Here is a 27,804-nt window from a genome sequence, read left to right as displayed (position 1 = left end):
GTGTAACTCTTAAAAATGTCCGACTAGCATACACATGACATCAGAATTAATGCTCGGCTTACAGCCGTCTCTACATTAGGTTCATTAAAAAAATTCCGACATTGAATGTACGTGCAGCTTCTTGTCAGTATAGCAATGCAAACATAGTATAAACTACCAATACAATTTGTCAATGGTTTGAATAGATAAGCTAGCAAACACTAGCATCGAGCCGAAGCCGAACAACCACTAATACAGGTGACATGACGAGAAAGCAGACAGCGTCGTCGGTCTGTCATTGAACGTGTCTTGCAGTATCAAGTCTGTGTCGGTATGTTTGTCTATTTTTACCTATTTTCCTCTGCATTTTTACGTTGTTTGTTTTAAAACCGTTTCCCATTGATCTCACTGCAGAGTGGCACGTCGAGCTAATTTTAGCTTTCTTACAGAGTTTAACTAAATTGGCCAGTTATCGTTAATGTTTGTGCTTTTCATCAAGCTGTAAACGCACCAAAGTTACCGTAGGCCGTGTCGAAAGCCACCAGGTGCACAATCTCTAGGCTGACGAATGAGGGCTCCATATAGGATGCATTTTGCGCGTGACAATTTGATAATTAAAAGGAAAAACAAACAAAACACGATTACCTAGCATCCAACTGAAGAGGAAGAATTTAATCTTAATGTATTAACTCAGTACATTTAATATTATTCTTTTAACAAGCCACGTCATACATTTTCGTCCAGGGATTGTGGATGGCAAGATAATATCACTGCACATTTTATTCTAATCTGTATCGGTCTGATGACCTAAATAGTTTTGCTCAAATGTGATCTTTGTTCATTATTTGTTATCTTAAACAACGGATGATGAGGAAACAGTTTTCTAATTGTTTTCGAAATAAAGGAAATATCTCTTTTTCAAATCCACTATGTTTACCTGTGGTTATTAGGATGTGTAAAATGTAAATATCATGCACACTTGTTCAACCAAAAAACAGTCGTAAAATATCAGCGTATTCAATTTCATTAAAAATCCAATATTGTAGAGTAATCGACAACCTTCATCCACATATTGAAAGGTAGGAATATCATTCTTTGTTAAATTTGTGTTATTGTTATTTCCAAGAGAGTTGTTGACAGGTATATGTTGATACAACTGAACTGTTATTAACTCGAGAAGACGAGGATTCAGTGAGTATACACTTTCAAACACGTTGTAATTATCAAATTCTTGGTCTGCTACTTTTCTTAGATCGTTCATCTGGACCAAATGAATTTCTTGCGAAATCGTCTTGTGGTTCTGGGCCTCGTGTTGCTGGCCACAGTACTGCTGTACCTGCTGCTGCCAGCACTCCGACAAGGCAGTATGGAGCCATCTCTGGAGGGGCAAAGAGTGGGGCTAATGACCACCCCTCCTCCTCAGGTTCCCACCATTAATGTGTCAATTCGCACTGGACAGTTACCTGGGGACCCTCCACTCTTCTTCCGAGAAGCATTACCTGTTGACGCAGCTGGACGACAAATATTGCCAAGGTGAGACAACATGAGCATTAGCAACGTGAGCACACCAGAAAGAGAGTGATTTATTTGAAATAACCTAGAGGTATAACACACATATATGCCTGTTGTAACATCTACATATACCTTTTATTGATAAGTCATGAGAAAAAGCGATAATTTTTCTGCAGGTTGCAAGTGGTGCTGCTGCACGGCCAGGCCTTTACATCTAAAACCTGGGAAGAAATTGGTACCATGGCCCTGCTTGCAACCAATGGATTTCAGGCCTTAGCAATGGACCTACCAGGTACAGAGATGGAGACATCACCTCAGCTTGATTGTACTCTTATTTGCAGACCCGCCACCTTGTTTGCATTTTATGCAACTCTGAATGATGCAAAAGGCTTTCGAGTTCAATTGTTCATACTGAAAAGCTCGAGAAGATAAGTGTGATCAGTCAAAGGACTAGATGGATTCCCCCTGCCCAGCCTTGACCTTCACACAAATAAGAATCAGGTTGACTAACAAAATGTCATTTCAAGGCACTGCAAATGGGCAGCATCAAGACAGAGGTTTTATTCCTCCTTGCTCCGTCATGGTCTCTTTTCTCTTTTGCAAAGGTGAACAGGCTGAGCTGGAGGTGGAATGTTGATAGACCTGTCAGCCTAACAGGGCTGTATTGAAAATTGATAGAATTATGGCAAACACCGACTGAATTGTTTCAGTACAATAGAAAGATGCTTTGTCATTCAGTGCCTGAGGAGTAAATATCCAAGTTGTGGCTTATTTCTTGTCTTGTAGCGCTGCTGTTTGGAGTGAGTGAAAATGCTAAAGAGAGCTGAAAACTAAAAGCAAAGGTCTGCAACATAACATTTAATGTATTTATTATTTGGTTAAAATGGCTTGTAATCAGTCATTTAAGAACAGTATCAAAGTCAAGGTATCAATAAAGGTATTGAAAATGTGTGCATTATTCTAGGCCTGGATGATGAAAAAAAAAAGATCACAACAAAAATTGTTCATGTCATTTTCTATCAGTTATGCATTTATGTGCCACGTCTGAGGATCTTATCCTGCTGTAATAAGATTTAATTAAAAATAAGTCATCAATTTTCCTTCACTCATCATTCCTTCAGGATATGGAAAATCACCGGACTCGGACGGTCTGAAGACCGATCAGAGTCGGGTGGACCTCCTCTCCAGATTTATGGAATCTTTGGGTGTGCGAGCACCGGTGCTTCTGAGCCCCTCCATGAGTGGACATTATTCCATCCCCTTCCTTATGAAGAACAGCGCTCAGCTCCACGGCTTCATCCCCATCGCCCCTGTTGGTACCCGGAGTTACACTCCACAACAGTATCAGAGTATTCAGGTGGGAGTTGTTTATGCTTTTCTGGTGATGGTTGATGTGTATCCTCTTCCTTTAATGTTTGATACGTGGTGGTGAGGTATGGCCGAATGAGCTAACCCCCATTGACCTGCTGTGTCTGTACGCACTTAACAGCTTTTTTTTTTTTTTTACCTGTCCTGTTCAGTAGCTGAGGCAAGCAGCATCAGTGTTCCTGGTGCCTTGTTGTACTGAAGCAGTTTTATTCTGCATAGGAGGAATCTGATAAACTCCTCCTATTGCCATTTATGTTTAACTTTATTAGGAATGGTGTTGGTTCATTGATGAAGCTACCGGACTGAAGCTCAGGAGTGGACAGGAAGAGAGAACAGGGACAGGATAGGGAAGACAAGGGGGAGGGGGGAGACAAAAAAACAACAACAGCAATAGCAGAAAACAACAACAACAAAAACACAAAAACAAACAAAGACAAAAAACAAACAAAAAACAAATAAACAAACAAAGAAAAAGTAACAACAACAAAAGAAAAAAACAAAAAAAACAATGGTTGCAGAATTTCCGGTGCAGGCTTACCATTTGGTTTAATATAATTTTAAGATAAATGTCTGAATCCCCGGCAGCAGAGCACAGGGCCCCCGACCCCCCCATGCCGGGTGGAGGCCCCGACCCAGCCCAAGGACCCCCAACCCCCAATCCCATAGGGTGCCGCCATGATAGGGGAAGCCGCCCCCACGCCCCCCACGTCGTCCCTCAACAGGCGAGACCCAAAGCCGCCCCAGAAGGCAGTAACCCCAGGCCCACCAGCCCAGCGAGCCACCGGACACCCAAGGCAGCCAGCGTCCATAGCCACCCGCCCCGGGGCCAGAGCCATGAAGCCCAGCCCCCCCTAATCAAAACTATGTGATGGATTTAATTATCGGGGACCAGATTTGTTCGAACTCTGACGATCGACTTTCCTCCCAAGCAGACATTCTCTCCATGGAAATGTGGTCTAATAAAAGGTTTCTATATTGAGTAATGCTTAGGTTGTTCTTGGATTTCCAATTCATCAGGATGGCCTTCTTTGCGATGCTTAGATCAGTGAGAAGCATGCAGGATTTTTTTACTTCCATATTAACATTAGTGAGGTCACCTAGCAGACAAAGTGAGGGGGAGATGGGGATGGGGTACCCTAACCACCGTGATAGGTCTTTACAAACCCTCTGCCAAAAATTGTTAACAGGTGTACAAAGCCATATAGCATGCAGATAGCAGTCTGGTGAGCCAGTCGCACAATATGGACAAATGTTTGTTTGTGTGAGGCCCATCTGGAACATCCTTTGTCCTGTGTAGTGTGTTCTGTGGAGAACCTTGTAATTTATTAATTGTAGGTTACCACTGCGAATCATTCTAAATGTGTTGGAGCAGATTTCTATCCAAAAGTTAGGGTGTGGGTTGATCGACAGATCTTTCTCCCATTTGGATGAAGGAATAGAGATTATAAATTCTGTTGTTGAAACTATTGAGTTAATTTTAGACAGTAGCTTAGGGGGTGAAATTTGTAAAAAATCTGTTATTCTAGGTGGAAGCTGTAAGTCTAACTGGGTAAGGTCAAACCGTGCCTGTATTATAGATTTGAGCTGAAGATATTCCAGAAATTTGTTTTTGTTGATACCATAATTTGCTGTAATTTGGTTAAATTCTATGAATTCTTTGTCTTGGAAGATATGCTCTAGATTTTTTAACCCTTTATTGGCCCATGCAGCAAAATGTATTGTTTTTTTATTTTGCAGGATGTCAGGATTGTTCCAGATAGGCGTGAGCCTGCAAAGGGTGTTCGAGAGCCCATTGCTTTTGAGAAATTCCCACCAGGCTATGAGGGTGTTGCTGATGCTAATGTACTTAAAGCAGCTGTGATGCTTGATAACAGGGCTGATAAAAGGGAGATCAGAGATTTGGATTTCTTTGCAGAATGTTTGTTCAATATCGTGCCATGCTTGGTCTAATGAGTTTGGCTTTAACCATTTTAGTATGTATTGCAATCTATTGGCCAAGTAGTAATTATAAAAAAAACAAAAAACAAAAACAGCTTTTTTTGTTGGTTTGTAGGAATTTAACGAACAAGGTACACTTTGTTCATAAACCAGATTTATAGAGTTTGATGGATGGTTTTTGCAACTTTTTTTGACACAGCAACAGTTGCCGTTTCCACGTTTTTGCCAGAGTTTATGCTAAGCTATCCTACTAAGCTAACCATACAGTGAATAGAGTGGTGATGATCTTTAACTTTTCACTGCATTTTGCCTTTCAGACTCCCACCCTGATCGTCTTCGGAGCTCTTGACACAAATCTGGGCGCTCAATCTCACAAGAACCTCATACAACTTCCAAATCACTCCGTGCTAAAGTTAGAAGGAGCTCGTCATGCCTGCTACATGGACAAACCCAGAGCGTTTCATCAGGGACTGATTGACTTCCTCGGCAAACTGAAGTGAGATGTGTTGAAGAACGATGAAGAAAAGATAATAAGAGTTGTATAAATTCATTATTCTATGGTCCAGTGTGTTTTTGCAAAAAACAGATAAAAAGCAAGGCAGACAAACTTGGGTGTAGGTTTTGATACATGGAAAATAGCATAAAATATCTTTTAGTGACAATTTAAGATACAGCATTCCAAAATTAAAATTGTATTATTTTCTCCATCTCCATAGTGGTATTGAGACTAAACATTATTTCAGGGAAGTCTGTTACATGAGAAAAAAAGCCTCCACTTGTATAGTAACGTAAGTATCGTTTCATATGTTTCACATCTCTTGTTGCATGTAAAAACTTGGAATGTTTTTGCCTGACTGTTACCATTTTTGTAGGTGACATGTTACTGTAAATATGCAAAAGTAACTGATGCATGTGTTTGAATAGCCTCCTTTCACTGCTCATTTTATTTGTATATTAAGATATGATTTCCATTCCAGCTGTGCTCAACAGAAGCAAATAGAATGTAGGCAGCCAGTCATTTAAAACAAATGTAAAAATAAAAAGAAGGGAACATTTAAAAAGGTTTAAAAAAGTTGTTCCATTTTATTTATGTAATTATAATTGATATGTGTTACGTTTGCAATAAGTTGAGACAATCATGCAAAAAAACGAAGGAAACGTTATGTGCACCGCTTACAATAAAAATAGAATGTGTGTGTGTGTGTGTTTTTTTTTCTATTAGTTTATAAAATGTGAGCTCAGTGTTTTGATAATGTATTTACATAATGGAACTTGACTGGATAACTAACTTTTCATCTGCTAAGTAGCAACAACAGTGGGAAATGTAACCAAACCTGTCTAACATTGCCGAATGTTTAAAGGTGCTGTTGCACTTCCCTTTTAGTCAAATCTGCATTCTTTTTTAGCAGGTGCTGCAGAAAGCTTTAAAGTTAAAGGTTGTTTTTATATATATATATATATATATATATATATATATATATATATATATATATATATATATATATATATATATATGTGTATATATATGTATATATATATATATATATATATATATGTGTATATATATGTATATATATATATATATATATATATATGTGTATATATATGTATATATATATGTGTGTATATATATGTATATATATGTGTATATATATATGTATATATATACGTGTATATATATGTATATATGTATATATATATGTATATATGTATATATATATGTATATATGTATATATATATGTATATGTATGTATATATGTATGTATATATATGTATGTATATATGTATGTATATATGTATATATATGTATGTATGTATATATGTATATATGTATATATGTATATATATGTATATATATATGTATATATGTATATATATGTATATATATATGTATATATATATATATATATATATATATATATATATATATATAAACACCAACCAGAGCTTTGATGCTAAATAAGCTACTTTAGAATAAGCACACTGTATTTTTTAAATCATACACTCATCTGGTAGTGCTGGAAATACTTCTTCCATATTAATAACCAATTACAAAATATAATTTTAGTTAGTTCTTGGTCAGAGTGAATAATTTCTTTCATCAAGCTATGAATCACATCTAAAGAATGATTTACCAGCTAAATAGAAACATAGTTATATGTATTTTAAATATATCTAAACCTTTTATTAGTTTTAGACTTTTTTTTTTAGTCGCCCACATCGATACATTTAATAGTTTTCATTCCAGGGGAGTAATTGAATGCCTATCTTGAATCGAAGTATTGTGTCTGTTTAAAGATGCCACAGATTCATACAGGACAGCTCCGCAGAACGGCGTTTATGTTCTACAACAAAGACCCAGCTTGAATGGACTAGAATTGTAATTCATCTATAGAAATTTCCAGTGTTTCCTTAAAATCAAAAACTTTATTTAAACCATCTGTCTTGCCCTCTTCTCCAGGGTTTTCTATAACGTATTCAATTTTTTATCCCATTGGATGAGCGTTTAGTGAAATATGATAACCAAAAGCGAGTAAAAATGATCAATTGTTATAAAATGTACGAAGGACTTTATTTTGAAAAGAAGGAACAAGAGCAGTCGTGTGCCGACAGCAGAAGACCCCGAGGTAGAGAATTGTTGGCCGGGGTAAGTAGTGCACTTGTATCTGCTGTTGCTCGGAAATAACGATGGAATAAATTATCCTTTTTTTTTTATTTTTTTATCGTCGTGACTTCTCAGGTCACCTTACTTGCTCTTGTTTACGAGCCGTTAACACGTAACCACAGAACGAGCGCGTGCCTAGCCTAGTTTAACATTTTAGCTTCGTGTTGCTACTCCAGCTGGACAGCAGGTAACAGTCGAGGCTACCGGCCTGGTCGATAACGACGCAGCAGCAGCAGACGCTGGCTGTTAAATGGTAGCAAAAAAAAAAAAATTGGCTGATATTATAAGATTGACATTATTTCTGTATCAGAGGATAATATCGGAGACACCATGCTTCCTGACAAAGACGGTCCAGGTGTTGGAGGTGGACAGAGGACTCCTGAGGGTGAGGACCCCTCCGTCAGTTTGTTCAGAGAGTACCTGCGTCTCAAAACGGTCCACCCGGAGCCGGACTACGGTGAGATACTTCTATTCATAGCCATTGGGTATATCATGTTTGGAGTATTGGCATTTATCAGGGGTGGAAGGTAATAAAGCACCTCAATACACCGACGAGGTGTCCACTTTCCTTGAACGTTTGGAGTTTTAGAGGACTTAGTATTGGTGCTGCAATTCATTTCAAAGGGAGTATTCGTCTCATATATATCTTAATCCATCAGTTATTAGTGTGTTGGAATTAAATATGATGCAAAGGCTAAACCTACTAAAGTCGATGTACTTTCAATTTTGCAACCTCCCAAATTCTCCAGGACATTATCAATTGGAACACACGCCAGAAAATAACATGACCTTTGACCTCAATGGTTCGAGGATCATGCAGATTGTGTATTTGTATTTTTAATAATGACGTAAATTCACTCACACATATGTAACCACTTCTGTTGAAGTAGAATATTCAAACCGGACTTTCACTGATGTAGGAAGTCTTTGGTCCTGTGAATCATACGGATGTCTACTTTAGCAGGAAAACATTATAATGCACAGCTAACATCTTAGTGCCAGATAAAGGACTACCTTTAGAGGGGTCAGAGGAGTGCCTTTTATTTTTTGGGGGGTGGGTGGTGATGGGGGGGGGGGGGGGTGTTAGTTAGATCTGCACAGATACAAACACTAATTCATGTCTTATCCTTTTCATTTACTAGAAAAGTAAGAATTATCTTCCACCACACATTAAAACAGTCTGTTCTTCCATCTGTTGATTTGTTTATAGATGCTGCTCTGAAGTTCCTGGACAGAATAGCAGAGGAGCTGGCACTGCCAATGAAAAAGATAGAGGTGTGTGTTAGTGAGTGTAATTGAATCCATATTCAAGACAAAATGATGAGACAGCGAAGATTTGCGCATGCTTTTCAATGCAGACATTAAAAGGGATGGGTTGATCTTAAGATGTGATCAATACTACTTTTCTGAATGGCAATCTGATGTTTTAACAGTACCAGCACAGCAGTTTATTTTGATCTGTTTGTTATCTGTTAAAAGAGAAATGAGTAATGGAATAAACACTGCATTATTTTCATAAATGATTCTTTATGAATTTGTTTGAGGGTGTGGTGTAAAGTGTTTGTGTGTGTGTGTGTGGGGGGGGGGGTAGTTAAAGAAGGTGAAGTATTACATGTCATCAAAGAGATGTCATGTAGAGCAGCCTGGATATATGTTTATTTCAAGATGTGGTTCATAGATAAAGTAGTTTTGGGGGAATTTTATGGTTTTTTTCCTACTTTCCTATGTCATAAAATGGAGAGGGGGCGTGCTTGAGCCCCTAGAAAAGAGTAGCCCTTTTTAATGAGTGAACAATGCTCTCTGTCTGTTTCTGTCCCTTCAGGTCTGTCCAGGCCGTGTGGTGTCCATCATGACATGGGAAGGGACTAACCCCACCTTGAAATCCATTTTATTGAATTCCCACACAGATGTTGTCCCTGTTTTCCAGGTGTGTTGTCCTCCTCTGTTTATGGTGCTACAATCCTGTTATTACCTGTGATAGAAATGAAAAAAAAATAGATTTGATATGAATCTCTTCTCCAGGAACATTGGAAATACGATGCTTTCAGTGCTTTCAAAGATGCAGAGGGCAACATTTATGCCCGGGGATCACAGGACATGAAATGTGTAACTATACAGTGGGTATTAACTGCCTTGATAACTAGTCTTGTGAAACAGGATTTGTGCTCTAGTGTTGTTGTAATCTTCACTGTTAATGATCCTCTATGAGAACACTGTAGCACCCACTCATCCTTCCTGCATACTGTGAGCTCAGACTCTGTCCCGTGTTTCTATCACAACTCTGCTGTGTCTCCGTTTGTTCTCTGTAGGTACATCCAAGCGGTTCGAAGACTCAGGGCAGAGGGACGGAAATTGTTGCGCACCGTGCACTTAATGTTTGTTCCTGGTAAGATTTTGGAAGCCGATACACATTTCAATCAGGGGTTTGGATTCTGAAGCCAGTTAGCATTCTCAGGGCTTTTTCCTGATAAACCCAGACATCCATGATAAGTGATACCACGAGGGTGGTATGAGGACTCAGTCTAAACAGAGCACAGTAGCTGCTGTCAAAGCAGGAGGGAGAGCTACAAGAAATAGCTGACAGTGTGAATGTGTCCATCAACAGACTTTTCAGTACCACTCTTCTATCATCAACATGCAAGCAGATCTATCTCATCAACAGGGATAATCATTAGATGAATGTATGACAAAGATTATGGTGTAAAAATCAATATTAGTGTCATTCTTTCTGCTGCAGCTGGTTCTCAATATGTAAATGTGTCAGTTGAAGGAACACAGTCTGTGGGAGTGGTACAGCCTGTGGATCCAAAGGTAAATAATTCCCTCTAAGGGAAATTGGTATTGTTCATAGAGGTGTTTCTCAGGAAAAGCCAAGAGGTTTTTGTTTGTTTTTAAAACTCCTGGCCCTCCTGACAGACAGAGCCCCCCCCCCCCCCCCCCCCCCACACACACACACACACACTTTCCACTCAGTACATGAAACAAATTATTAGTTTGTCATGGAATGCACCCTAAAGCTCAACCATATGGTTTGAGCTTGGGGGGGGGGGGGGCAGCACATGTTGCTCCCTCCAAAAATACCAACAGCACTGTAAACATGACAGATTTCACATTGCTTCAAAGTTTTTCTAAATGTACTCTCTCTTTCAAGTCTTTGAAGCTGTTAAAAGATGAAAGTTGAACACAGCATTGCTAACTAATATCTACCCCTCACTGCTGTCCAGTTATCATTGAATGGAGAATGAAGATTGCCTCAAACGGGGCCTTGACTCAGTTTAGGAAGCTTTTCTTGCGTGCTCAACAACAACATGAGCACGTGTAATCATCTTTAATTAGAATGTTATCTGTTCTCCAACACTAAATTTTAAACTTTTCTCTCTAGATGAAGAAGTTGGAGGTCACAAGGGAATGGAAACATTTGTCAAGCATCCAGAGTTCCAGAAGTTAAACATTGGCTTTGCCCTCGATGAAGGTAAATAAATAATTCTTAACAACAATTTTCAGAAGTCAGTAAATAACAATTTGAGTTCAGAAAGTCACTCGTAAGTTGAAACTCGGGTCAGTGTTTAATCTTTTCTGTTAAGTTGGCAGTCGTCTGTTCAAGTTTGATATCAAAGTACATCATGAATGAGTTTAACACCGAGGGCAATTACTCAACTGTGCAAAGTGCAGTATGTTAAGCTGCAGGTTACCGTAGCGATTTGTTTGCTTCAAGCCACATAACCAATTTCACCAGGGTAATCTAATTTAGAGCTTGGAATCTTTAGGCACCTATTGATTCAATTGGTTGTGAATCAACGCTAAAATGATCGCAGATGTGTTGAATTTTTACCCCCAAATTTCTGTGCTGTTTGCTATTTTTCCCACACGTACTGTATTATGATCCATAATTAAATTCATAGTCTGTGCAGGTTAGAAAAGTCTTTTAAAGATGGTTTTCATGATGGCAGCAGGCGTACTGGGGCTGTGAACGGTCTGCGACTAGCTCTTGGTTTTCCCACCATGGAAGCTGTATGGAGAGGGAGAGTGTAGACACACACACACACACACGCAGTCCCACTGTTACACAACTCAGGGAAATAAGGTTTCTATTACAAGCGATCACAGTGTGAAGAATTGAATTTTAAAAGAGAGTTGATTGGTGGAGTGGTTTGCACTGTTGCCTCACAGCAAGGCGGGCTTGAGCATGCGATCTTTCTGTGTGAGTCTGCATGTTCTCCCTGTACCTGTGTGGGTTCTCTCTGGTACTCCAGCTTCCTCCCACAGTCCAAAGACATCAAGAGGGGACGAGGCTGATTGATACTCTAAATTGACTGTAGGTGTGAGAGTGAGTGTGAATGGTTGTCTGTCTCTATGTGTTGGTCCTGTGATGGACTGGTAACCTGTCCAGGGGGAACCCCACCTCTCGCCCGAAGGCAGGTGGAATAGGCTCCAGCCCCCCACGAACCTTAACAGGATAAGCGGTAGAAAATGGATGGATGGATGGAAGAGAGTTCATTGTCTTTTGGGGGGGGGGGGGGGGGTCATGGTAAGAAATAATCTTTTAAAAGAGAATCGTGATGCTTGAAAGGCTACATTTTTTCCCCGACTGTCATCTAAACCCACAAGCGTGCCAGCCGTCTGTGAAGCTGTTTAAGGTGGATTTCTGCCAGTTGGCTGCAGTTTAAAACCGTTCAAACATATTTAGCATCAGATTTAAACAAACTGGATCAGACATCAGGTCTTTGTTTTTCGTTCCCAAGCTTGAGTGTGCTGAATAAACAGCAATCAGTGGAGCCGTTCCGGGTTGTTGCTGTCACAGACTTCAAAGTATAAACATGTTGTATAAACAGCACTACTTATCCATGAACTCTCCTTGTATGGCTCGTTTTGCAGAGTTACCATTTTTTTCTGGCATTATTTGCCTCCATGTCTTTCCCTCATTGATCTACATAACAATAAATGGTCACCTTTACCTGTTCCAGGATCAAGGTCTGATTCAAAGTCTGACAAAACCAAGTGTCTCCACTGATGTAAATGACCCTCTTTTTATTTTTCAGCCAAAAGCAAAAGAGTAATAGATTACAGTAGCTAGTTGTGGAGGTTCCGGTGTAAACGCACATTAATGCTGTGTGTGTGTGTGTGTTTGTGTGTGTTCTGTAGGTCTGGCCAACCCCAGCAAGGCCTTCACTGTGTTTTATGGAGAAAGGAATCCCTGGTGTAAGTAGAAAATACTTCAACCATCTGATCTAATTCCATGATATTTTTTGCAGGATTTTTCTCTCCCTAATTTTGGCATTTTTAAAAATAATAATAATGTTGATTATGAATCAAGCAGAAGGATGTCTTCTTTCCAGGGATTACAATCCACTGCCCTGGCAGTCCTGGTCATGGGTCCAGGTTTGTGGAGAACACAGCTGCTGAGAAGCTGGTTAGTTCCAATGTCAGCCGTTAATGAATATGTGTAATCATAGAAACGTGTCATCAGAAATGTTAAAAGGTTTCTTTGACGCATGTCTTTTGCTCTTCTTACAGCGCCAAGTCATAAACGCTTTCCTGGATTTCAGAGAGAAGGAGAAACACAGGTGAGACTGGGAGGAAGATAATTTACATATGATGGATGTTCTTATTAATGTTCTGCTGTGATTGGTTAGTTTGTGTTGATACTTTATAAAGACATCTATCTATTTTTTGTATCAGCCAAAGTTTGTGAGCTTTAATCCCTACAGGAAGTTCAAAATGGCTCACAAAACCTGTAATGTTCACTGTTCTGACTGAGCAAGAGTTGCTGCTTCGGGTTACGATGTTTTTTTTGTTTTGTTTTTTTAAACTAGTTTAATGTTTTCAATCGCTATTAGAAGAAACTCAACTGATCCAAGCTGAACGATTTTAGCAGTCCAGATTTATGCACTAATGCTGTAATGGTTAGAATACATGTGCTCAAGCACATTTGTCAGGTTTATTTTGCTAAAACAATGTGCCACTTTTTTTGATCATTTCTTAGGTCTTATGTGCCTTGCTACATAATTTCACTGAAGAGGCTTTCCTGGAAATTATGTGTAACAATGGACCTATAGAATGAAGCCTTAATGTTGATTCCATTTGTATTTGTATATTTATCAATACAATTATATGTTTAAGGTTTGAGTTAAATTTCCTTGAGGATGAGTCAGATCAGTTTTCACTTTCAGTTGTGCAAAAATACATTTAATTGCAGTCATTTAATCACTATCTACATGATTTTTCAGGCTAAACACCAGTGAGTGTTTCACACTTGGTGATGTCACTACAGTGAACATGACAATGGTGAAAGGGGGCGTGGCCTACAATGTCATCCCTGCTGAAATGGACGTCAGCTTTGACTTAAGAATACCACCTACAGTAAACCTACAGGTGGGCGCGTTTTCCCGTCTGTAGATTTAGAGAATGCCCCCCTGCCATCTGCAGTCACCTTTTAATCACTGTGATTCTGTCAGGATTTTGAAAAGCAGATCAAGCAGTGGTGTAAGAACGCGGGGGAAGATGTCACTTACGAATTTGCTCAGGTCGGTAAAGCTTCACTCAGTTGTTGCTCTGCCTGTGTTGTCAGATGAATTGAATCAGCAGTCTTGTGTTCCAGAAACACATGAACCAGAATGTGACATCAACAGAGGACAGTGATCTTTGGTGGAGCGCTTTCAGTGACACCTGCAAGGCAATGTGAGTACTTTCTTTCCTGTTACATCCTCAAAGTCTGTAGCCAAACCACAACTGTCCACTTTCGCCACCGCAGCTAGTGTTCAGAGTCCGGCTGCCCTGCTGTCTGTGGGAGGCTGCTCTGCTTTGGTTCGGTCAAATCACCTTCAACATACTGTCCACGTTTGTTTTCCCACTCACATTCTGTGAATAAAACACAGAGAAGGTTGGGTCTTTGGTGAGTGCAGGTCAGAAAGTATCCCGTCATTAAACGTCTTTAAACCAGAGCTGATTGCACTGGTGTGCTACTTTCCTCACGTGGTCATGAGTCCATCTATTATAACATGTTTGCAGTAATAGAAACCTCAGTGAAAATGGTAGAGAGCAAATGTGTGTCCATCATCTTACGCTGACCCGCTCCTCCATGATATGCACATCCAGTAAGAAAACGTTCATTTGTATGGGTGTTTTTCCAAAAGTATTTAAAATCTACCAGATGATGTCATGAATTTTACATTAAAGATTCTTACAGTCCCATGCCTAAGCAGACCTTCAGTTCTGAGGACCGACTTGACAGTGTGTTCATTCAACTAACCTGACAGAACCTGATAGAATCAATTGTCATCCTGTATTGTATTTGTGTATATTCTCAGTCATCCAGGTCATCGTAATTCTCAAAAATAATCAACTTAGGACTTACCAGTTGCCTAAATTGAGTCATCCTGTATTAGACATTTTCTCCATGACCCCTCACGCCTCAGCTGCAGCGTTCACCCTCCCACAGTACTGTACCCTCGCTCTGTCTACTCTGTCTACTATTACTTCCATTCAACTGGAAACATACAGGACTGTTCCTTCCTGTCTATAGTAGACGTGGCGCTTCTATGTGTTGGACATTGCGCATCTATGAGGTTGCTGTCCTCGTCACATGGAAGTGTTATTTCAATATCTCTACTGCAGGAATATGACTCTGGAAAAGGAAATATTTCCAGCTGCCACAGACAGCCGTTTCATTCGAGCGGTGAGTATGTGTTCCTTTGTTTGACTACAGGCTTATTAAGACAAAAAAAAAACAACTGTAAATGTTCCTTCCTCTGACTCTTCACTCCTTCTTCAGGTGGGTATCCCAGCTATCGGCTTCTCCCCCATGAACCAGACACCAATCCTGCTGCATGATCACAACGAGTACCTTAATGAGCACGTCTTCCTGAGAGGCATCGACGTGTACAAGAGGCTCATCCCGGCTCTCGCCAGCATACCTGCCCGTCCTGATGAGGCTTAGCCAAGTCCTTATTTCACTGCGGAGCTCGGTCTTTACTTGAGTCAGGTATTTCCATAGGAATATACAAGCTAAGCTTGATTTCATTTTTTGCATTTACCAAAGAATAACTTAAATGTAAATCATTCAGAAATACTGAGAAATTAGCCTTTGGTATTCTTGATTTTTTTTTCTGTGAAGATTCTCAGGACGTATGTGCAGTAAGCTTTGCATTTCTAATTTTTGCAGATGATAAACTTACTGTTAGTTGAAATGCAGTGTGTTCATGTGAATGAAGCCTGAAGAGAATATCACTTAACGTGTAAACCATGATTCCCTATTCACACTAATGTGAACCTGACTTTGATTGACGAGGTTTAAATCAAATGTCATTTAATCGCCACTTTTTAATCAGTTTTGAAAGTTAAAAATTTTAGAGTCAGAATTTTATTTAATAAAGTGCACTTGAATAAACATGAGTATGATTTTATTTGATCTAATATGAGATGTAGATCTGTGTTCTCCACATTGACATGATATTACTAAGAGTACTAATATTATTAAAGACTAGATCTGAGATCAGAGTTGTTTTGGAAGAACTTCATTTAATCAATAAAACATAAATCTACAGTAGATCAGAGCAGTGCACAATCATGGCCATGTAGTGCATCTCTTGTTCTGATGTAGCGAAAGGCAACACACCGCCAAGAGTTGTTTCTCCTCTTAATTGTACAAAAAACAGAATATTGTTTTCTGGAGGGCCGCGAAGGATCTAACAAGACTGAATGACGAATAGCCTGTAACTCATCGGGTGAATCTTGGTTACTCGTACATCACCTGATTTTCTGAGCAGCAGACCAATATTTCACTCTGTATGTGAAGTGGATTAACACGGTTTTACAGGATTTCAAGAACCAAAGCAGCAACAGTTTATTTCTTTTTACTGTACTCCTGGGGAGGCCGTCCTTCCAAGTTGAAAACCTCTGGCTCAACTTCCATGCAGAATTGGTAAAATCCTCCTAACTTTGGTGTCCACAGAGATTTTAATCTACTGGAATCTTCAGGTGAAAGTTGGTCCAGTGTTCATATTTTACATTTTATATTTTTTGAAATATTGTATTGAGAAACATTAAAAGTGAATAGGAATCCTGCATCGCTGTAGAAACACCCTTGACCTTTGACCACCAAAATCTTCAGTTTACCCAGTGGATGTTAATGCCAAACTTGAAGAAATTAACATGGAATCATGTTAAGAGTGGAATGGACGGACAGACAGCCCAATAATATCATCTCTCTGGCTCAGCTGTCACAGCGCAGATGAAGACAGAAATAACCGGCTTTCACTGCTTTGATTTAGATCCAGTTTTAGGTTCGGTAAAGACACTTACATTTTTAAGGCAAAATCCTTAAGTCTCTAAAGTGGTGGCCCAAATGTCAGCCCAGGGAAAGCACTAATGTGGGTTTATATACTAACAATGTAAGTAGACGCTACCATTCTATTTGGTCAAGTATAGGTTTGCTACTGAAAAGCTGCAAAGGTAAACTAATTACATGATTCCTTAGAGGAGTTTGAACACATTTTACTTTAAAAATACACTTAGGATACATGTTAAAAAAAAAAAAAAATCCTGGTGCTTAGTACCGGGATTTTGCAATGAACTGGTGAAATCCATGCTAACTGTAACGTCTTTGTGTTGTGTGCTGTTTTTGTGTTGAACTAAAAGGTGAATAAGATGTTTGTGGAACTGTAATTTGCTGGCCAGGTTGCAGTTTTAAGTGGCCACAGGAGTTCACTATGGTTCACCTTCATGACACGTCAGAGAGGCATTGTGTACATTTCTGAACTTGTTTAGGCTGTAAGGGCAAATTTTCATATTCAGATGTTAAGTGGAGGTGCAATAAGATAAAAGGAGAGATTTCTATTTTCTCTTGGTTTGTAATGCTGTTTATGTGAAGTAAAGGTTGCTTTCACACACAGTTCAGCTCCCTTCGGTGTTGTCGTCCAATTAACAGTGTTTGGCTCTCTGAGGGGGACTGGCAGGAAGACGGAGCAGTCGGTAATTAGTCTCCTCTATCCCCAGGACATGACAGCTGTATTAGCACATGTAGCCGTCAGGGAGATGACTAAAAGCTGAACCCACATCCTTCCTCCCAGAGGGGGCAGAAATAGGTGCAGTCATCCTGTCGGGTCAGCTCCCCAACACCTGAGTGCATGGCTGCTCGCACACAGATGCTGTTAAACAATTTCAAAATTCCTCTGTAGCAGTAGAGATTGTCATGTCATCTAGTAGAACAAACGCTGCGGAACATCAGCCGGTCCTATCATTTTCAGGCCATTAGCTTCTGTTTGTTCCTTCAGTCAGAGTTCAGGTTCAGCCAGGCTGGAGGAGCTTGCAGGCCACACGGGGTGCTTTAACCTGTCTCCTCCAGTCCTCCCCACACACCCTGCTGCGCTCTCATCAGGATTATAATGTTGATATGCAGCTCTCCTAGCTGTAGTGCAAATAGGGACTGACGTGCAGCTATAATGGCTGTTGAAAAAAAAAAATTAAAAAAGCAGCAGGAAGGGTGGGAAAATTAGCACATTCTTTACACCGCTGTCAAAAGCAATGTGTGTTCCCATAAAACTAGTGTAAAATCTCCACACCACTGCATTTGCTGATGCTTTTTTCGTTTGCCGTCCTCCAACATGTCAAGTGTTGGGTTGTCTAGCGTCTGTGTGGAGCCGTTCATTTTGCCAAACGCTGCAGCACTACGGCCGTAACCGTTACCACTCTGACTTTCATCAGCGTGTCACATAACCGAAGGCATTCAGCTACGATTCCCGCAAATTGTTTAGTAATGAGCCTTAAATTTGCGCAACCACTCGTTTTTCATCATGTTTTTATCATACCTTTGTGCCAAAATATATGAATTCTTAATATATTTTTCTTGTCATTGCTCAGATTGTTACTGCTGATGATTCATGTTAAGGGTTTGAGACCAGATGGCTATTTCTTAACTCCCTTCAGGAGGATTTGTGGCTATTTTGCTGTCTGTATTATAATGTTATTTAATATCATACACTTATGTCTGTGGAGAGGATGTTTCAACAGTCTAAAAGTAAAATACAAAACTGAAAGACCTACACTGTTACTGTAGGTGCTGAGGACTCGGTTGGTTGATGAAACAATTTAACTCTCACATTTAAAAACTGTTTTCTCACTAACATTTCATTTTTCCCAGTTCCTCATTCATTTTCAGTTTTTATTCCAGATTTGATCTTCTATCTCCTGAGAAATGTTGGGGGTCCTGTGAGGTCGTGCGTTGCCATACTTAATTGCTCTGTTTCGTGCTGACTCGGCGCTGTACAGAGATTGTTGCGTTTGGCTACATGACCATATATTTTCACGATATGATAATAAGGCCACTGAACCTTTGGGACTCCAGGGACTGCTCTAATCTCATCTATATTCATGAACATGGACATGCATCAGACATAAATATTTGTCTTCTAACACAGTTCTATAATAACTGTTCTACTCATTCTTTTTTTCATTTACACTCCTGAATATATTTATTTGCGACTTAATTAATAATACAGTTAGCGAAGCAAACGCTGCTCGCCCCATCACCCTACGCTGGACTTGGTAGGGGTGCAAACAAGAACAGAGAAAGGCATGGTTTGATTACAACAAACCGAAAATCTACAAATAGGCTTGATAAATACGCTAAAACAATAAACATAAATCGACCTTAAAAACAAGGCCAAATGAGAAGATAGAACGGGTAATGAATGAACTCTTTCTGACAGAATGATCACGAACCCATCCACTCTTCAAATGTGGCGCAACGCTGGAACCTCAGGGATGAATTGAACATACTTTGCTGGTCAAGGTCAAGGTCGCTGTCCCCTCACGTGCGTGCAACATGTGTGCAACATCTGTTCCATTCCCACTCCCCCTCAGACTGGAGGACGAAGTGACTGGAGGATGAAGTGAAAAGGTTTTGGAGGTTAAAGGTCAAGGTCACTTTGAAAGACACACAGAGCAGAAGATGCAACCACACTGCTGTATTTCAAGTTCATATTTAAGGTCAAGGCTCTTATTCAGAACGTTTTTTTTGTTGTTGTTTTTTGTTTAATATAAGTATAATTTCTGCGTCTATGTTGTCTGGAATTTTGCACCTATTCTACCAAGGATAAAAATCCTCTTTAAGTGAAAAAACCTTGAACTTGGCAGTGAATGTGACTCTGATTCTGCAGCTTCTCCAGCTTTGCTATCCTGAGCTGCCGCGGGCTTGTCTCGCTGAAGGTCCTTGAGCTGAATTCTCCTTTTAACACCTGTACTGCTGCTGTGCTCATAAGGAAAAATGGCTGCAAAACAATAACGACTGGATGTTTGTGTCTTCTACAAGTGATGGAAACTTTAAGCACAAATGGAGGAAAGAGAAGAAGGTCCGCTTTGGTTTGACACAGTGATTTAACCGTCATATTTAACTTATCTGACATCGTTGTGTCTGTTTTATTGTCATTGTTGAGGCAGTTCCATTGTCTTACATTCAGTTTCTATATTTGCATCCCTTGGCATTCAGCGCTCCCATGCAGCTCTTGTATAAAAAGTAAATTTATGCCGCGTCGCTCTGCAGAGATTGGCTAAATAAAGCCAAACTATATTCCTCCACTGCTGCTTCGCTGTTGCCTGGTGAGCGTGAACGCGCCTGGATCCACGGGCTGCTGATCAGAGAGAGAGAGAGAGAGAGAGAGCTGTCGGGGACGCGCCGGCCTGTGTTGGTGGTGGAGGTGGTGGTATATGTGGGAGCAGGAGGAGAGACTCTGCAGTGTCTTGGCAGCTGCATTACTCCCACCGTTCGTGATGCCTCCACGGCCAAAGCCTTCCTCCTCCGCGTCCACTTGACAGCAAAAACGGAGATGAACTCGTCAGGAAACTGATCCTTCTGTACGCCAGCTCGCTGTGCGCCCCGGAGACAGTCCGGACCGCTTCATCCAGGCACCAAATCCTTGTGACGAGCTTTTTTTTTTTAATGGAAAATGGCGATAGGAAAAAGGTGTTGCAGCATCGTCCGCTTGGTACCTCTCCAGATTATCTTGATTTTCAGCGCATCGTGGCCTGGAGCAGAGAGTCTCACGTTCCCACAGCAATACACGTAAGTCCCCGGGAGGAAAACACTGCGCTCGGCTCTGGGATGAGACAACTTTGGGTTTGTCCACTCCAGAGCCAAGAGATACTTCAGTCCGCCTGTTTAATCTGATGTTACATAACTTGACAATGCTGGCGATTATATCAATGCCTGGTATTTTTCGAAGGTGTGTGTTTGTGTGGCTGGGCATACATTAGACAGCTGGTAAGATAGGCACATATACGCAATCAAATCTCCCAGTCAGGAAGACCTTCCATGATATTTTTCAAGTTAATATTCAGTGGTATTTCCCATTTCTCTGATGTTTTGAGCCCAGATCTCTTGTGGCTCCCATTATGTGTCTGTGTTGATGTAATTTTAACACCAGTCATCATTGATCTACCTGTAGTTCCATCCAGGAGGCAGCTGTCATTAAGAGGGTGGCAAAGATGGAGTTAGTGTTTGCGTGCCAGGGAAGTTCCGGCAGCTTTAATTACATTGGATCGATATTGAGACTGTTGGAAAATATAATTTACAGGGTTGCCATGCTGCTCTTGTGCTGGGAGATACAGGCTTACAAGTTTCAAAAAGAAACAACTAAATAAAGACCTAATGTTGTAAAACGCATGGGAGTCATAGTTTTCTGAAGTACAAGAAGTAGGAGGGTGTTGTTTTTCTGGTACTTTCCTGCTTCAGGCCTACACAAGCGTGAACATTTTCTCTCTGGTTGTAATTCACCCTGTGCTTGTACTTCAATATTCTCAACCTTTTAACCCATTAACTGTTAAGTACAGCTGGGCTTGAACTAACCCTAACCCACCTCCAGGCTCCACACGCTGGCTGCTCTGGAGGGAGGAACAGCCAGATGGTCTTCTCATCTCCGGGGCACAGTGAGGGATTTCTGGCCAATCACAGCTGTAGAACGGAGGTGTATTTGCCAATTAGGAAAGGGGTCTATAAATCAGAGAGGTATGAGAGTGTTTATTTTATGATGAAGTGGGTTATTTCTATAGAGTAGCTGCTGCTGCTGCTGCTGCTTCCTCCTTCTCCTCCACCTCCTCCTCCTCCTCTTTCTCCTCCTCTTTTCCGCTGGTTTTTCTGCTGAGTGCTTGGAAATAGCTACACAGCCCTCTGCCCTGGGTCTCTTCATGTAAGCTAAATGAAGCAGAGTTGCTACGCTGAAGAACAGCATCTCATTCCAATTAAGAATTAATACTGCAGCAGCCAGGATTTATTCCACCTCTCTCACATCGCCCTTTCCCCGCCCCTCCCCTTCAGTCTCTCTGTCTCCCGCATAGATAGATAGATAGATAGATAGATAGATAGATCATCTGCTGCAGGATTTTAGATACCACAAAAGAAATTTCAATCCATGTAGTGTATTTATGCTCCAGAGAAAAGGAGGAGGTTAATGGTTAATGTATTGTACTGGTTCCCAATTTGGGAGATGGGCCCATGACCATGACATTACAGGGATTCCTTCCTTTCCCTCAGCTCATGCCAAGGAAGTTAAATTTCCTTCTTTTTTCACAACAGCGGTGGACTCTGATGCTAACACGCTGTCTTCTGTAGGGAGGCTCAGGGACTCAGTATAGCATTCTTGAATATCTGGGCTCCTCGTCTCGAAGTCGAGGGGATTTTTGAATGAGTTTTCAGTCATACATCTCCAGTAACACGATACAAGCTTCAGCTATTTTAGCGTTTGAGTCTAAGGACGCAAGAAACGTCATGGTTTTCAATTTAGTGTAAACAGCCATCGCTAACAAGGGGCTAAACGAGACTACAGAGGTTTTCATGCTGAAAACAGCGGGAGCGTGAAGATAGTTGTGGTGGCGTTGCAGTCATGTGGTGTAGTTGGTTGAGAGCATAACTTTAGCTTCGTACCTCCAATGATCACATTTGTGCTTCACAAATCATAAAGATGGTGTAAGAGCCTATTTTCTGTAATGGTGGAAAATCTCACTGGCTTGTGGTTGATCGAACCCAATGTGATGCGAACGTCCAGTTTGGACTACAAAAACACATAATGATGATTTCAAGTTTAAAATTTGACTTGCTAGCTTGTTAAAACTTTAAAATCAGGATGAAACAGTACCGAGAGAGTCTGTTTCTTCAGGTTCGTGATACATTTTCTATCGTCAAGCTGAACAGGCTGGATGTAATGTTGATAAACTGGTGTGTCATTAAAAAGAGACAAAGTCGATTGCACGCTCCACATAGTTGCTGAAGCAGTCCACTGTAAAATATCCTGAAGATGAACATAAACCATAGCTGCTGCTGAGACCATCTTATACCTCCTTTTCCAACACATACCTGCATACAGTGAAGTTTTTTTTAATACGCAGATTTTTGTTCCCGCAGGGAGACGAGCAGTTTCCTCTGTTTTTCAGCCAAGTGCATCACATTCTGCATCACAAAAACAGTCAATATACGGGGAAATAGAGCACAGGACAGTTAAATACAGCATGGAGGGCAAGGATGATGACCCTGTTGCTGCTGCTTTTGTATCTCATCAGTCGTTAGGCCAACGCAGCTCTGCCTCGGCCTGCCTGCTCAGTAACGTGCTGGCGCTTGGCCAGCTCTGACATGATGGTGTGGTGTATTTTGATGCCCATAATGAAAAGATTAATGAGACAAATTAAGAAATTGAGAAAAAAGGGTCTTTTGGGGAAAAAAAAGAGCAAATGTGAACATGGGAGATGGAAGCCCCTTTAGCCAATTCACTCTGATTCAGAGATCCTTTCAACCAAACTTTGCCTTTGTCTCCAGACAGAATGCAACATGGTTGATGCTTGCTGGCCAAACAACTCGCCCAAATACAATAAGTCTCCCAGACCCCTCCGGTTTCTCTCTGGGATTTGGCCACAAGCAACCTCTTCTTTTTCTACTGTGTTTTAACGTAGCTCAACGACCATCTTCATGGGTCGCGTGCTTGAGTTTTCTCCCTCTAAACCAGCTGATGGAAGTACATCTAATAGCATTTCTCTTTTTGGTTGCAACATTCAGAAGCTCTTTGAAGTTCTCTTGACAATTAAACGGAAACACGACTTCTTAAAGACCCTCTGCTTTTCCTTTTGATCATGAAATCATTTTGACAGCAGCTTTAAAAAAAACAAACACTTTTTGCATCAGTGTTTGGCAGTGACATGTCATCAACTCATTGATTAACAATGAAGGCAGACAGCAATGAATGTCATATGAATGTCGTCTGCTCTTACAGCGGCTTTGTGTAAGAGTGATTTTTGGTAATGTTGCCGCTCCACCCTCTCAGCCTCTCGCTGCTGTGAGTGAATATGGGTCACATCATGGCTCTGGTCCCAGGAGGGGTGTGAGGATGGCAGGTAACAGAGGAGAAGCACAAGCGAGCTGCTCGGGAGAAGAGGAAATGGAGCACCCAGTAAAAAAAATAAAAAACCAAAAAAACAACAAAACTTAAGCTTCAGCTGCATTGACGCACTTTGCAGTGGTCGTGTAACCACATCTATTTACTGTAAAGAAGAATTTTGCGAGACTTTTAAACGTAGAGTTCGGGGAGGGGGATTTGTGGTTGAAACAGTTGAAACTGTAAAATAGATTCTTTTATTAAAAGAAGTCTTATGCTTGAAATGTTAAGTTCAGTAATCGGTTAATGAGCAGATGTTGTGGCATACTAATATAATCTTTTACATTTCAGCCACTAAAACCTTTGTTACTTTAGTACCTTCACTTCTTTAGTTTATGTTGAGGAAGAGAGGGAGAGAAAGCGAGTGAGATCCCGTCAGTGGTAGCTGATGGATCGTTGAGAGGGGGGGGGGTTAGGATTTTCTCTCTCTGTGGATTTGCTGCGCTGTAAGGATTCTCAAATACACTGAAAGAAAGAAAATCAAATGTAAAAGCAGGTTTTTGTTTGAGAATATGTTTGTGTTTAATTTTTTATCCTGCAAACAAAAATAGTAGAGGGAAGCCACTGTATGATGCACAACTCTGCATTTCAAATGTGCACGCTTGACAGCATTGAGGAAGAGTGGAGCTCATCGCTGCCCGTGGAAGACTTTGACACTTTGTTGTATAGTGGACTGCATGTTCTGTACGCCTGCGTTTGCAAGTCTAGAACGCTGTCAAGTGTGCACATTTCAAGGAATTAAATCAATATTTTGCATTATGCATTGGTCTCTCCATCTCTATTTTTCAGTGTATTTGGCTTTTTCTTGTTTTCTTTTTTGGCATTCTTAACCCTCTATTTTTTTGCGCAGATCTTTTATTTCTGTCACATAAATAAGAATTGTGTTGGAATCCCAACCTGCTGACTCACCATCCTTCTGTGTAACGCTATGTGTGCAGAAGTGTCTCTGTAGCTAAAGCAATTGCTCACTTGTGGTTTTAATTTCATCAGTCAATGTTGCCTCGATTTCTGGGCTGCACTAATGATATTAACACATCAGCTCATGACAGCCTGATAGAAAATTACGCCTTATGACAACTTGAATGTGGATTTAATTGTTGAATAAGTGGTAGCTTTTCAGATTGTTGCTACCTGTGCAGTTTTTAGGTTAGGGGAGTGGGGAAAAAAATGCTGCTCTCGTTTTTTTTCAGCATCTGCTTTGAGCTGAAACTCATTTAACTTTTAAAATAGCGCTCTTGCTTGCTAAAGAAGCTCAGTTGTTTTGCTTTTACGAACCTGGCTTGACTCAGAGATCCCGCTCCTGTAGGAGGTTGTGTGTGTACGTTTTAGTGAAGTTCACTCATGTTATGTCATTTTATTTTATTCAAACGGCCACAAATATGAGCAAATTGGACGTTAACTCGTTAGGTAAATGCATCGAAACTATGATTATGTAGAAATCTGCTGTGGCAACAAGAGCAGGTTAAATGGGTTGTGACATCATAAACAGGTGACCAAACACCATTGCTTTGAGTAACATTACAGATCTGTGCTCTCAGCGGTCTCGTGCAGCTCCTGATTACAGCTGGTGGCCACTTTGCATTCTTAAATGTGTCCAAACATCCAGTTTTCATTTGACAAAAGCAGCAGAAATATTCACATCAGGAGATTCTTCCTACCTGCTGTAGACGCATTGGACGAATCAGCAGCTGGGCGACTGAATCTTCCTCTTCTTTTGGGTTAACTGACAAGTAGCCATCAAACCCTACAGCCTGCAGGTGCGTTTCCACCAGCTAACGAGAGATGCAGTCGTGCATTTCTGTTCGCTCCGCGTTGACACACCAGAACAAACGAACTAACGTCCCTCTAGTTAAAATACAGGAAGTCAGTGAAGGTCATCAAGATGTAGTCAGATTTTTGAGAGGTAAACATTTTTATCCAAGGAAATTGGATCCTCTGGATGACACTGATCACAGATCTGGAATACGGTAAGATAAAATGAAGAAGCTAAAACTTTCAACTTTTACATATTTTTATTAGTGTGGCACTTTATAAAAGAACATTTCTAGCAGAGGAAATTGTAATCAGGACTGTTTTTGTCCTCGTGAAGTCTCTAAAGTCACCGGCTCATATCAAAGTCAAAAGAGGAAAGAATAAGAAATATGAAATATTTAATATAACTCAGCTGACAACCTTGTGAAAAAACAACTGTAAATTTCTGCGGGTCTGAACCGCTGAGATGAGAATTCTGGCTCATCCAACAATGGAAACAAGACTAACAAGACTTTAATCTGTGTTCTTGTCTTGTAAATCTGCCTGGAGCTCTCTGACTGATAAGAATCGACTCGCTGGGCACTTAGAGAATCCGGGGCTATTTTCTGGGTATTAAGATTTATTTCTTTGCTTGAACTAATTTAAGTAGAGAGCTCACATAAATGTTCTGCCTTCGCCAAGTCTACTTGTTGAGGTCTTGAGTGAAGGGTGAGGCAGTGAAGCGAGCCAGGCCAGTCAGGTGGCTCTAAATATGGAGGGAGTCTATTAAATAAATCCTACTCAGGATTTTCTTTTACTTTGGTGTGTAACTGTGTTTTTAATTGTAAATGATTACATATCACATGTACCTCTTTTTTTCAGGGTCGCCGTAAAAAAACCAACAAGTAAATTGCAGTGACACTGTTTACGACTCGTCCACCTTGTCATTATTCTTCCATCCATCCATCCATTTTCTTCTGCTTATTCCTGTTAAGGGTCGTGGGGGGTGGAGCCTATCCCAGCTGCTTTCAGGCAAGAGGCGGGGTTCACCCTGGACAGGTCACCAGTCCATCACAGGACCAACACATAGAGACAAACAACCATTCACTCTCACAGTCACACCTACGGTCAATTTAGAGTATCAATCAGCCTCGTCCTCTCTTGATGTCTTTGGACTGTGGGAGGAAGCTGGAGTACCAGAGAGAACCCACACAGGAACAGGCACTGTCACCTCACAGCAAGAAGGTTCCAGGTTGGAGTCCCGGCTCCAGCACGGGATCTTTCTGTGTGAGTCTCCATGTTCTCCCTGTTCCTGTGTGGGTTCTCTCTGGTACTCCGGCTTCCTCCCACAGTCCAAAGACATCAAGAGAGGACGAGGCTGATTGATACTCTAAATTGACCGTAGGTGTGACTGTGAGTGTGAATGGTTGTCTGTCTCTATGTGTTGGTCCTGCGATGGACTGGTGACCTGTCCAGGGTGAACCCTGCCTCTCACCTGAAGGCTGCTGGGATAGGCTCCACCTCCCCCCCCCCCCACCACCCCACGACCCTTAACAGGATAAGCGGAAGAAAATGGATGGATGGATGTATTTTATAAATATACTCTTAAGAAAGCATATTTTAGTGTTAAAAGTGTGAAAAGTGTTTGTTGATTGTTGTTATCCTATCACTGAACTGCTGCTCTGCTCATTTTTCAAGCAGTGGCGTTTTTTTGTGTGACTTACCACTGTTGATGTGTTCAGTATCAGATATGCACACAATATAAACACAATCAATAGGATGAGAACTGGAGACGAACGGATTAAGTGGCAGACGTCCACTCATTACTGCAGGATCGATATCTTCGTGCCCTCTACAACGGCTGAGTTCAAATTCTGAGCTAAACATTCAACAAAGCATCATTTAAGTCGGAAAACGGAAATATTTCTCTCAGAGCAACACAAAATTATGATGTAAGATGTCGTAATTATGTAAATCTGATAAGAAAAAGGAAAAGGAAGCTTAAAATATTTATATCTGTGATAGCGCTGGGAAATATGAATACTTTAAGCCTGATGAACAATGTGAACAAAACATCTCATCCTTTTTTTATAGTGAAAGGATTAGCTTTTCTTTTCTCTAGATTAGAACAGTATTAGTCCTCTGATGATGATGAATTATCCAGCTGCTTTTAAACTCTGTGTTAAGTCGATTTTTAT

At 40.6% G+C, this 27,804-nt stretch overlaps 3 protein-coding genes across 4 annotated transcripts in view; all 3 read left to right on the top strand.

Annotated features, from left to right (window-relative positions):
- The first annotated feature begins 23 nt into the window (after positions 1-23).
- abhd14a (abhydrolase domain containing 14A) lies at positions 24-5,989 on the top strand. The gene is made up of 5 exons (XM_086200797.1): positions 24-310; positions 1,232-1,512; positions 1,668-1,783; positions 2,613-2,848; positions 5,115-5,989. Exons 2-5 carry the CDS (start codon positions 1,250-1,252, stop codon positions 5,295-5,297), a joined length of 798 nt encoding a protein of 265 aa, XP_086056923.1. The 5' UTR covers positions 24-310; positions 1,232-1,249; the 3' UTR covers positions 5,298-5,989.
- A 1,286-nt stretch (positions 5,990-7,275) lies between these two features.
- LOC147268184 (aminoacylase-1-like) lies at positions 7,276-15,930 on the top strand. 2 transcript variants are annotated; one of them, XM_086199509.1, is made up of 15 exons: positions 7,276-7,445; positions 7,774-7,920; positions 8,674-8,738; positions 9,286-9,390; positions 9,486-9,580; positions 9,773-9,849; positions 10,846-10,935; positions 12,606-12,662; positions 12,800-12,873; positions 12,978-13,027; positions 13,691-13,835; positions 13,919-13,987; positions 14,062-14,141; positions 15,078-15,138; positions 15,235-15,925. In XM_086199509.1, exons 2-15 carry the CDS (start codon positions 7,794-7,796, stop codon positions 15,397-15,399), a joined length of 1,260 nt encoding a protein of 419 aa, XP_086055635.1. In that variant the 5' UTR covers positions 7,276-7,445; positions 7,774-7,793; the 3' UTR covers positions 15,400-15,925. The 2 variants fall into 2 exon arrangements, with proteins under 2 accessions (XP_086055635.1, XP_086055636.1); XM_086199510.1 differs by lacking the exon at positions 7,276-7,445 and adding an exon at positions 7,468-7,650 and having other exon boundaries at positions 15,235-15,930.
- A 4,197-nt stretch (positions 15,931-20,127) lies between these two features.
- Positions 20,128-27,804, top strand: part of LOC147268183 (voltage-dependent calcium channel subunit alpha-2/delta-2-like) — a 39,064-nt gene continuing 31,387 nt past the window's right edge. Inside the window, exon 1 of the mRNA XM_086199507.1 lies at positions 20,128-20,520. Within this exon, the coding sequence (XP_086055633.1) occupies positions 20,405-20,520 (116 nt within the window). The 5' untranslated portion in view covers positions 20,128-20,404. The remainder of the gene's footprint in view (positions 20,521-27,804) is intronic.

Source organism: Aulostomus chinensis, chromosome 3 (genome assembly GCF_037954235.1).
Source record: "Aulostomus chinensis isolate RoL2024-O1b breed Wild chromosome 3, RoL_Achi_v1.0, whole genome shotgun sequence".
Classification (NCBI taxonomy): Eukaryota; Metazoa; Chordata; class Actinopteri; order Syngnathiformes; family Aulostomidae; genus Aulostomus; species Aulostomus chinensis.
Note: the sequence above shows the minus strand (reverse complement) of the source record. Positions and strands in the feature narration are given on the sequence as shown.

Excerpts from the sequence above, each read along its gene's own strand:
- LOC147268184 (XM_086199510.1), top strand. The coding sequence starts at position 7,794 with ATGCTTCCTGACAAAGACGGTCCAGGTGTTGGAGGTGGACAGAGGACT. Across the intron at positions 9,581-9,772 it reads ATGAAATGTGTAACTATACA|GTACATCCAAGCGGTTCGAA; the intron begins GTGGGTATTAAC and ends TGTTCTCTGTAG. Across the intron at positions 10,936-12,605 it reads TGGCTTTGCCCTCGATGAAG|GTCTGGCCAACCCCAGCAAG; the intron begins GTAAATAAATAA and ends TGTGTTCTGTAG.
- abhd14a (XM_086200797.1), top strand. The coding sequence starts at position 1,250 with ATGAATTTCTTGCGAAATCGTCTTGTGGTTCTGGGCCTCGTGTTGCTG. Across the intron at positions 1,513-1,667 it reads GGACGACAAATATTGCCAAG|GTTGCAAGTGGTGCTGCTGC; the intron begins GTGAGACAACAT and ends ATTTTTCTGCAG. Across the intron at positions 2,849-5,114 it reads AACAGTATCAGAGTATTCAG|ACTCCCACCCTGATCGTCTT; the intron begins GTGGGAGTTGTT and ends TTTGCCTTTCAG.